The sequence below is a fragment of the Myxocyprinus asiaticus genome, chromosome 25 (genome assembly GCF_019703515.2).
Source record: "Myxocyprinus asiaticus isolate MX2 ecotype Aquarium Trade chromosome 25, UBuf_Myxa_2, whole genome shotgun sequence".
Lineage (NCBI taxonomy): Eukaryota > Metazoa > Chordata > Actinopteri > Cypriniformes > Catostomidae > Myxocyprinus > Myxocyprinus asiaticus.
Window position 1 is genome coordinate 43,281,340 of NC_059368.1, and position 11,794 is coordinate 43,293,133.

At 36.6% G+C, this 11,794-nt stretch overlaps 1 protein-coding gene across 1 annotated transcript in view; it reads right to left on the bottom strand.

Moving 5' to 3' along the window:
• Positions 1 to 478: 478 nt before the first annotated feature.
• LOC127415841 (gamma-aminobutyric acid receptor subunit rho-1-like) overlaps positions 479 to 11,794 on the bottom strand; it is a 30,796-nt gene continuing 19,480 nt past the window's right edge. The window contains exons 8-10 of the mRNA XM_051654831.1: positions 10,995 to 11,147; positions 2,817 to 3,013; positions 479 to 868 (exon numbers count right to left, since the gene is read on the bottom strand). Of these exons, the coding sequence (XP_051510791.1) occupies positions 572 to 868; positions 2,817 to 3,013; positions 10,995 to 11,147 (647 nt within the window). The 3' untranslated portion in view covers positions 479 to 571. The remainder of the gene's footprint in view (positions 869 to 2,816; positions 3,014 to 10,994; positions 11,148 to 11,794) is intronic.

The following is an 11,794-nucleotide window of genomic DNA, read 5'->3' on the forward strand; positions in this document are numbered from 1 at the left end:
CATACTGTATATCAACAACCTCAGAGGTCATGGTATGTTGGTCTTCAAAGGTTTTTATGTTATTTCAAAAAATTCATTTCTCTATGGAGTCTGTAGCACTGTATTAAATCTGAAGTGTGTAAAATTGTGCCACTAGCATCATCAAATGGAATTGCAAAAATAATCACTGTTTTCAAATAGGTTTTCTGAACTTGCCCCTCTTATCTACCAGTGGTCAGCCAAACAGATAGTCCTGCCCCAAGGTTAAACCATTGGTTGAGCCAATGTTGCTGTTTCGGACTAGTTGGGGTGCTTAAACATACAGAGCAATGTTTTGTTAGTGACACAGAATCACAAAGTGTTTGCACTTTTCAGGAAAATCAATCTACAAAATCAATTTTAGTCATCTCTCAATATTCTTAAGAAAAAGTGACAGGAATTTTTTTTTTTTTAATTGCTGAGTAGCAAAAAATTCACTATGGCAAAACATAATAAAATTAGTAAAAGTCCAAGAGGGAGGGTAAATATATTTCCTACTTAATTTGCATTCCCAATACATTCTCAAATGTCCATATAACAATAAATAGAGTGGTCATTGTGTGTATATAGACCAGTATATGATATTAAAGAGTGTGTATGCTCCAGGGAATATGACCCGAGAGTATTTGTCAATAGCATGAGTGTCTATAAACACACTGCTGTGTGATGTCACAGAAGGTCCTTGCTCTCCCTGCTCGTTCTCCAGCACCAGGTGCATCAGAAAATGCTCCTGTCTGTCTCCATTCATCTCAGACATGCCATAGTTTCCTGTGGTCATCATGTCCATTTCACTGTAGCTGCTGCTCATGATCATCTGACCAGGATGAGTCATTCCACACGTACACGGCATCTACACCAGTATACAATGACATCTTATTTGACTTGTCATGCTTCGAATTAAAAATGTATCAGGCTCATTTTCACAAAACGGTGCCATTTGTGTCCCCATGACTTACTGTTGATGCAATTAACAGGAAAAATCACAGATACTGAAATTAGCCATATTATTTCATTGAACTCTGTTGTGTAATGTATAATGCAAAATAATAATAATAATAATAATAATAATAATAATAATTGAAATTATTTTTTTTAGCATGTCCCCCATTCAACATTTTAAAAGTTACATTAAAAAAATAGCTTTCATTGAAATCAAAATAGCATGCTTTCACTATTATTTTTCTAATTTGTTTTTGCCCAATGCAGTTTCTCACCCCTGTCCAACACTTTAATGCAGTGACAATAATGTTTTGATGTGTCTGACATCACATTGAAGAAAATGACATCGTCTTTTTTTTTCTTCTTTTTCTTTTTTTATTATTTTATTGTTTTGTTTATTTATTTTTATTTTTTTTGTTGACCACATGGTTCAAACATAGGTAGGTTGCTTTTACAGTCTTTATTAGTATTTGATTTTGTTTATATTGTAGATTATAACTCTGCCACTGGACAAAATCACAGCAATCCATTATCTGAATTTATGTTTTCTTGTCAATAAGCATAAATATACTGACTGTAAATAGAGTGGTGTGATGCAATTATATTATCTAATTTAGGCTGTTCTGAGCCATTTTCGCACTGACCTAAATCCCTGAAATGTTCAACACCAAAAATGTTTTTATGTAATAGGGTTGCATGGTCAATCCCAAAAACATAATTTTAATAGTGAAATGTCATGGGTTATTACTATGTATTTTTTTATTTATAATATTTTATTTAATAAAAGGCACAAAGAAACTGGATGACACAACAGAATTTACTCAGTTATCTAAATATTAAAATTATAAGTAGCCTGTATAAATTCTAAGCTGACTGTGACGGGCCTGAAATAATATAGCCCTTTAAGGTTAGGCTAGGGTTAGTAATGGGAAATAACTATTGGTACTTTCTTTGCAAGACAGTAACAACATGTTAAGGGGGTAAGAATTAAAGGAACAGTTTACCCAAAAATGAAAATTCTCTCATCATTTACTCACCCGCATGTTATTCCAGATGTGTATGACCTTCTTTTTTCTACAGAACACAAACAAAGATTTGTAGAAGAATATTTCACCTCTGTATGTCCATACAGTGCAAGTGAATGGGTGCCAAAATGTTTAAGCTCCAAAATGCACATAAAGTCAGCATAAGAGCAATCTTTAAGACTCCAGTGGTTAAATCCGTATCTTCAGAAGTGATATGATAGGTGTGGCTGAGAAACCGATCAATATTTAAGTCAGTTTTTGCCATAAATTCTCCTCCCTGTCCAGTAGGGGGCGATATGCGCGAATAATGCAAATCACCAAAAACAAAAGAAGGACTTAAATATTGAACTGTTTCTCACCCACATTTCTTCAGAAGACATGGAATTAACCACTGGAATTTTATGGATTACTTTTATGCTGTGTTTATCTGCATTTTGGTGCTTCAAAAGTTTGGCACCCATTCACTTGCATTGTGAGGACCAACAGAGCTGAAATATTCTTTTAAAAATCTTCGTTTGTGTTCAGCAGAAGAAAGAAAGTCATACACATCTGGGATGGCATGAGGGTGAGTAAATTATGAGAGAATTTTCATTTTTGGGTGAACTATGCCTTTAAGACCAGTCCATTGAAAAGCCCATATTTGGTGACTACTAATCTGGTAAAGGAGGAGGGGTTCAGAGATAATAAAATATGATTTCTTTTCAAATGAAATTTTCCGGCACAAATGGTACTGTTTTCTGGAAATGGGTCATCACAACAAATTTCAAGTGATTTGATTACAACATATAAAGATGCTTTATTAACCACAGCACAAGTGCATGTGAACTGTCTTGCCTTATTGCTTTGCATCCTTTCTTTGCGCTCCTGTACAGTGGACAGGTAATTGACAGCAGCGTATTCAATCACAGACAGGAAGACAAAGACGAAGCTGACCCACAGGTAAATGTCCACAGCTTTGATGTAGGAGACTCTGGGCATAGAGGCGTTCACTCCAGTGATGATAGTGGACATGGTGAGCACCGTCGTGATGCCTGCAAAGACAATTAATGATGTTACATTTCAACTTTTTTATCAGAATATTATATGAAGATCACATAACCCTAAAATGACTGTAAAAATTACAATTTAAACAACTTAACAGCTCAAGTAATATGCGAGTTTTAACAGAAGAATTAATGCACATGCTTTTAGAAAATTATAAGCTTCACATTTCTGCCTTTAAACCCTCCAAAAATTGGCCCCATTTACTTCCATTGAACGTGTCTCACTGAAACACAGATTTTTGCTTTTTTAAAAAGTAAAGGAGAGATGAGTCAAAATTCATTTTTGTGGTAATCAAAATGATTATTATGCCACAGATGCTGTCGATTGAGCTTAATTCGTATTGAACCAAGAATATCTTGGAAAAGTTTTACTATTCCTTCATCCTTTTTTTTTTTTTTTTTTTTTTTGCTACTTTTCAAATGTCTTACATTTTATCTTGTCTCAGGCTTTCAATTTTAAACTATGAAAATCCATAAAAAATATTATTACATTAAAATGATAATGATATTTGATAATTGATAATGATAATTGACTATGATAATTTAAAAAGATTTAAATAATAGTTTTTTTTTATAACATTTAATAATTAAAATTTTTATTAAATCATAAAATTTATTAATAACAATGAAATGCAAAACATATATATATATATATTATATATATATATATATATATATATATATATATATATATATATATATAAAATCAACATTTAAACCCCAACCCCCCCCCCCCCAAAAAAAACAACCCTGTGGTCAAACATAAGTAAATATATATATAAATACAAATCAATCAGACACACATATATACATATAGAAAAAAAAAATACACACACACACACACACACACACACACACACACACATGGGGCAAAACAAAACCCGAGTGCCAACCACGTCGCACACAAAATTCTGAACCTTCGACCAGAATTTCTGGATCTCGACACACCACCAAACAACATGGGCCATGTCTCCATCCTCCGATTGGCATCTCCAGCAGGTGGGTGTGTCTTTAAGACCAAGCCTATACAGTCTAGAGGGGGTCCAATAAAATCTATACAAAATTTTGAATTGTATAAGATGCACCCTTGCATCTCTAGATGCAGACTTAACGTTTTTAAGAATCTTAGCCCACACTCCTTCCTCCAATGCCAAGTTGAAATCTTTCTCCCATACTCTCTTGAGAGAAGTTAAGGCTCCGTCCCCCAGACTCTGAATTAACAGGGAGTAGTACACTGATGCCTCATGACCTTTTCCAAAAGCCGCAATCACCTCTCCCAAAACATCTGCCTCCTTAGGGGGGTGTGTGCTACTCCCAAAAATAGTACAAAGCAGGTGGCGCAGTTGTAAATACCTATAAAACTGAGGGTTGGGGATCCCAAAATGTTGGACCAAGTTTTCAAACGATCTCAACATTCCACTTTCATATAGGTCACTGAGTGTAGGAACACCCCTCACAATCCACTCTGGCCAGCAGAAAGGGGACTTGCCAATACACAGTCTTGGGTTCTGCCATATGCTCGAGGCAACATTTAAATAAGTGTCCAATTTAAACAATCTGGACACTTTAGTCCATACCGAGTGTAAATGCAAAATAACGGTGTGTAACTTAAATTTTCTAGTTTGATAGAGACACTTTATAATGGTGAAATAGGGGCAAGAACTGCCTGTTCAATAACAAACCAGGGAGGGGCTCTCTCAGGTGGAAGTGACCAATGAGCCAAATGTCTGAGACTGAACGCATAGTAATAAAACTAAATCTTGGGTAGGCCTAGCCCACCTTTGTCAATTGGCCTATGTAACTTATTAAAATGCAATCTGGGATGTTCCATTCCAAATGAAGGACTTCGCTATGCTATCAAATTGCTTGAAATAAGAGAGGGGGACATCTACAGGGAGAGATTGTAGCAGGTAGTTAAATTTTGGAATACAATTAATTTTAATAACATTAACCTCCCCAATCATCGATAAATGTAATGAAGCCCACCCGCCCACATCGCTTTTTATTAAAGGGTCAAAATTAACACTAACTAAATCAGACAAATTTGCTGGGAATAAAATCCCCAAATACTTAATGCCCTGTTTGGGCCACTGGAAGGCGCCTGGCTGGAAAGCTGTTACTGGACAGTATGCTGTCAGAGCCAAAGCTTCGGGTTTAGACCAATTAACTCTGTATCCTGAGAACTTGGAAAAGGAATGAATAATTCTGTGGAGGCAAGGCATAGATCTAGTAGGTTCAGAGACAAATAATAAAATATAATCTGCATAAAGCAGAGGCTTATGCGCCACATCTCCCGCAACCACACCTGGAAAATCATCCTCCTTTCTTATCGCGGCTGCTAATGGTTCCAGGGCAAGACAGAACAATAATGGAGAAAGAGGGCAACCCTGCCGAGTGCCCCTAACCAGAGTAAAATAATCTGAAATTAATCCATTTGTTTGTACCGCTGCTACAGGGTGTCCATAAAGTAACTTAATCCAAACAATAAATGTACTCCCAAACCCATACATTTCCAAAATCTTAAAAAGATAATCCCATTCTACCATATCAAATGCCTTTTCGGCATCAAGTGAGATGGCAGCGACCGGAGACTGATCATTCGCTACTGACCAAATGATATTGATGAGACGCCTGATGTTATCAAAAGAGCTGCGGCTCAGAATAAATCCCACCTGATCTATGTGTATAAGAGATGTCATAACCTTACTTAATCGGTTAACCAACAGATAGTGAAATCTTGAAATCTAGTTGGATCCGGGAGATTGGATGGTAACTTTTACACTCACTTGGATCTTTGTCCTTTTTAAGATAGTAAGTTGGAGGAAGCTTTCCATTCTTTAATGATTCAGTATAAACTTCTAACAAAAGTGGAGCCAGTTCTGTAGCATTGGATCTAAATAATTCTGCGGCAAAACCATCTGGCCCCAGAGCTTTGCCTGTAGGTAGGGACTTAATTACCTCGTCAAGTTCCTCCAGGGTTATCTCAGAATCAAGAGGTTTTTTTTGCTCAGTTTTCAGTTTAGGAAGATCTAATGGTTCCACAAAGTTTCTAATATCTTCATTAGTAGACGAAGACGTGGAACTATAAAGATCAAGATAGAACTCTTTAAAGGCATTATTGATATCAATGGCTGAGGTAAATATTTCACCACCAGCAGATTTCACTGAGGGAATGATTGACTGTGTGGCTCACAGTGAGCTAGCTGATGAGTGCAGCAAATGACGTAATCATTCCAATGTCCCACGAAAATACTCCACAAATCATACTCCAGCCAACAGAAGGCATAAGCACAAGGAACTGACAGGTTCATCCATAACTGTCCCCAAGTAGTGTTATTTAACAAAAAAAGTTCCATCCGCTAGGCGGAACCAGCACAAAAGGAAACGAAACACGTATCCCGGTTCCTCGGATGGTCAAGAGTCAATTCACTTGGAGGCCGCATAAAAGTATATCCCATGATTTACACAATCCGCCAACTTTATAAAAGACATCCTTTGTGTGGGCATGTAGATATTTTGCGGTCATCCGTAGTGTCTATTCTCAATCTGCCCGGGAACTTCATTGTAAAAGTGATCTTCCGTCAATGCAAAAGTTTCTTTAAGGAAAAGTGTTAATCCTCAAAACAAAACAAACTCCAGCCACTCGGCGGAGCCAATGCAAAAAACAGCTTCCTCCGAAAGCCAGAGTATGTACAGTGAGTCAATCCACTCACAAGAAAAACACCCAATGGTTACTCACCCATTGTTTCAATAAAAGACATTGCCTGATTGGGACATGTAAATACTTTGCTGCCGTCCTTGGTGTTTATTCTCAGTCTGGCTGGAAACATTAGAGCAAAAGTGATCTTCCACTGATGTAAGAGTTTCTTGCATTCCTTAAACTGATCGCGTTTCTCTCGTCGAGTTCCCAAAGTCCGGGAACAAGAAAATATTGTAATTCTTCCAAGAAAGCTTTCCTTTGCTCCTCGCCTGGCGCAACACGAGATCTTTATTGGATGATCTCAAAAATTTGGCCAGAATCGATTGGGGCCTTTCTCCCTCAGCAGATCTGTGAGCTGGGACTTTGTGAGCTCGCTCGATTTCCAGGTTGTGGCCTGTTATGTCGAGCAGACTCGGGAAAAGCTCGTCTAGGAATTTCACCATATCTCTGCCCTCCTCATGCTCAGGAATTCCAACAATTCGAATGTTATTCCTGCGGCTTCTATTCTCAAGAACTTCAAGCTTTTCAAGGCGGATTAGCGGCTAATTCTCTCTCTGATGACTCCAAGTAATCGATTCGTCTTTCAACATCTGTCACTCTTGTGACTAACTCAGAGAATATTTTCTCCATCACCATAATTGATCGACGTATTACAGCGAGATCCTCCAGGTCCGCAAGTACCTTCGTCAACATCACCGACATGTTGGACAGTTGACGCTGGATTCCTTCTCCCGCCGCGCCATCTAAATCGAGTCCTCAGTCCACAGGCCTGTCTGGGCTTTCATCTTAAACACGTAAGTGTCTTTTAATGTCTCCAGAGCCCGAGGATTTTGACTTCTTTGCCATGTTTACCTCAAACAGCAAATGTGTAATGGGTGTATCGAATTTCACTGGATTATATCATGAAAATAATTAAAAAAATTAGCAAAGTGCACAGAGCTGTCTCTCACATGTCTGCCCTTTGCATGGCGTCACGTGGCTCCCAAGATTTAAATTATTTAAATTTTTGTGTGAAAACAGTTTATCAATTTTAAACAAATTATTGCTGTCCATTGGTTGTGGCATCATGTCCACCACTTAAAACAATTTAATGAAGCTTTTTCAAAAGTTAGTGTACTTAGCAAGGAAATAACTACAGAGTTCCTTTATGGACAGGAAGGGAATTTATTTTTAGAAACAGTTAGCATTCCCTCACAGAAAAAATTTGTGTTACCTCACACTAATTTCTGCATTCCCTATTAGTAATTGTTGCATTCCCTTGCAATTAAAATTTTTTTCCCCCTTTGGTACTATTTTCACAAGTTCTCTTAGTACTAATATCACAACAAATCATCAAAAATACAGTTTTTTCAAACATTTCAGCATATTTTCAATTGTATTAGTACAATACACAAAATCACAAAGTAACCTTTTCACTGCATCTAATAAGTGTTTAATCTATATACACTTTTCATTCACAGTAACAGCCTTTCATAATGCTATTACCATCAAACATTTCGTTTGCATCTATTCTCGTTCAGTTTAATACATTAATACATTTGTCTATCATTTAATCCAAATTACCAGATTTTCAACTGGTCTGATTATTGTGTGTTGGTAAGGTATCAACAACTGTAAGAGCTTTCAGTTAGGATAAACCAAACATAATAAATCCCAATTATGACTCATTTCTTTTACCTGGTAATCACATCTGATTACCATATACAATAAGTACAACGTTGTGTGAGAATTTGCAATGTGCAAACATTGAGCAGGATAGACTGCATGAGAGAGATGCAGGGGGGTGAAAGAGGTAGACGTGGACCCCGCGAAAGAGGTGGGCATGGTCCTCCACAAAAAGGTGGACATTGGAATGGAGGGATGGAGACAGAATGCAGTGTACAGTCATTTCGAATGAGGTCCGAGCCATCATAGTTGACTATGTGGTTGCAGTAACAGAGGCCTTACCATCAGACTGCCAGATTACTATCATGTATTGTGTATTTGAGATTGAGATTATTTCCATTTACAGGAAGTTTACATTTATTTGTTTTGTTTTACAATGCAACCACAGTATTGCTGTACACTGTATATTACCTGTATTTATTTATTTATTTTACAGTATTTATTTTTACATGAATGACTTTGTTTTTTCTTTGAACATATAGTTTACGTACTTGTTGGATACATTTGTTAGGCATCATGATTTTGTCACTTTGGCTAGATGCACAATGCAAGTGTAATGTCCATGGTGATGACTGTGTATATTACAGTAGAGTAACTTCTTTTATTCAACACCAAGGGTGATTTGAAACATGTATCTTGCATTGTTTGCTACTGAATTAACTGACTGTTAAAAGTACTAAATTGAAAGAAGATCATACTGTTGTGTTTTGGTGATCAAACCAAATGTTCTCATGACATGTTAAATAATCTTGTGTTTTGAAACAATAATTATGTGAAAAGAAAACATGTATAACCGTAATAAAAGCATGAGAGCAGGTTTTGAAAAAATGACTAGTTGTGTTACAAGTTTGATCAGTATGGAGTTTTGTACTGAGTTTTGAAAATTTACCACTTGTGAAAAAAGTACCAAAGCAATCAATATATATATATATATATATATATACACACAGTACTGTGCAAAAGTTTTAGGCACTTAAGATGTTTCACAAAAACATTTGTCTTAAGATGGTTATTTATATCTTCAGCTTTAGTGTGTCAATAGGAAAAATACATTTTAGACTCCCAAACAGTACTTTTGCAAATAGAAAAGATTAGAACAGAAGAACAGGGCACTCTGCAAGAGATGGCATTGCCCCTACAGAGCCCCCCACTGAACATCGTGTCAGTCTGGGATTACATGAAGAGACAGAAGCAGTTGAGACAGTCTAAATAGATAGAAGAACTGTGGTGAATTCTCCAAGAAGATTGGAACATCCTATCTGCCAACAATCAAGAAAAACTGTGTCCAGGTGTACATAGGAGAATTGGTGCTGTTTTGAAGGCAAAGGTGGTCACAACAAATATTGATTTAGCTTTTTTATGTTTACTGGACTTTGTATGACATTAAGTGAAAATGAAAACTATTTATGCCATTATTTTTGAATACATCCTCACTATGCAACATTTTTCACAAGTGCCTAAAAATGTTGCACTGTACTGTATATAGATATATATATATATATATATATATATATATATATATATATATATATATATATATACACATATATATATATATATTTACGGGTTCCTTTGCAATAGTTTTATTCATTCTCTAATAAAAGTAACTATGACTTTGCAACAGTAACTATAGTTGGAATAGCTATAGCAAGGAAAACACTTATGCAAGGGAATCCAAAATAACTGAGCGGATACACAAAACTATTCAAAAAATAAATTCCCGCACTGTTCTCTTGGCACTGTAGACAAAAGTGTCAGTGAAGAGCATGCTTGATATGAAATATGAGACATTTGATTTTATTGTGCCATTGCCAATAAAGCTGTAATTTTGTCATATTATGCAAAAAGTGTGACAATATTATGTAATTGTGTGTATTGAGTATACATAAAATGCTAGCCATGAAATTAGCCTTTGCAAGAATGTTTAAAATGTCATTTCCACCAGAGAACACTATTCAACAAAACACATAATTTGAGGTTTGTTTTAAAGGAGTTTATTTTTTTAATAATCCACAAGGTCAAAAGTGCATACAGTTGAAGAAACACCTTTTTATGCATTAGCCCGTGTTAGAGCCAATTCAATATGCTTTTCAATTTGTGTTATACATTATTATTTAATTGGTTCTAAATAATTCATTTGAAATAATTTTCAGTCAAAAGTGATTTTTATGAATTTGTGAATTAACACTATATTAATATTGATCTATTGTTTATTTCTGTATCCATGTATAATTCTATATTATTTAAACCTTTATTTTGAAGTCTATCTAGAAGCCACTCCTCCCAGTATGTTCAGACCAGTATATACTTGTTTAGGTTTGATTTTTGTATGTAGGGGGAGAAAGTGAAAGAGTTATCTTACCGTCTGAACCTAAGGAAAAATAGTGTAGGTTTCACAAAGGAATTGGAAGTATTGGCTATACAAATTACAAGGATTGGCCTTGTGCTCATTGACAAGTAAGAAATCTCAGCTCCTCCTAATAGATGCCAGGAAAGGTGATTTTGAACCTTGTCTTCAAAGCCTGTATAATCTAACGATTAAACAACACATGCCGCAATGGTTTGCAAATGATGCCGTCACACAATTGATTCGAAACATCTCACCCAGAGGAACTCTAGCAGGAACAGCTCTGCGGTCAATCCAGAAGGAAACCCATGACAACATGACCATCAGAGTGGCGGGAAAGTATGTCTGAAGCAGGAAGAAGAAGATGTGGCGCCGCAGAGTGAAGTTGATGTACAATCGATTGTACCAACCTGCAGGAGACCATTGAAGAGGAAAGTTTGTTACTTTTTTGCAATTATTTATTTACAATGAAACACATTTAGACATGTACAGATATTCCTATGACAGTGGTCCAATGTTTTAAGGCCTCTGTCTAACTATATATTTTCAGGTACTTTATAGGTGGAGGCAGTGAGATTTTCGAATATTTAAGATAGAGGTAGACCTCCAGGGCGTGCTGAGTGACTCCAGTCAGGCTTCCTAAGCAACCAATTGGCCTGGTTGCTTGGGAGGGTAGAGTCAGTTAGGTTAACCTCCTCATGGTTGCTATTATGTGGTTCTTGCTCTCAGTGGGGCACGTGGTGTGTTGTGCATGGATGCCATGGAGAATAGCGTGAAGCCTCCATGCGTGTTAGGTCTCCGCGGTAACGCGCTCAACAAGCCACGTGATAAGATGAGAGGATTGACTGTCACAGAGGCGGAGGCAACTGAGATTTGTCCTCCGCCACCCAGATTGAGGCGAGTCACTACGCCACCATGAGGACTTACAGTAGATTGGGAATTGGGCATTCCAAATTGGGGAGAAAATGGGAGAAAAAAAAAAGATAGAGGTAGACCGATATATAAGTTTTACCGATTCATCTGTGCCAATAGTTGCCTTTTGGAACAATCGGTTATC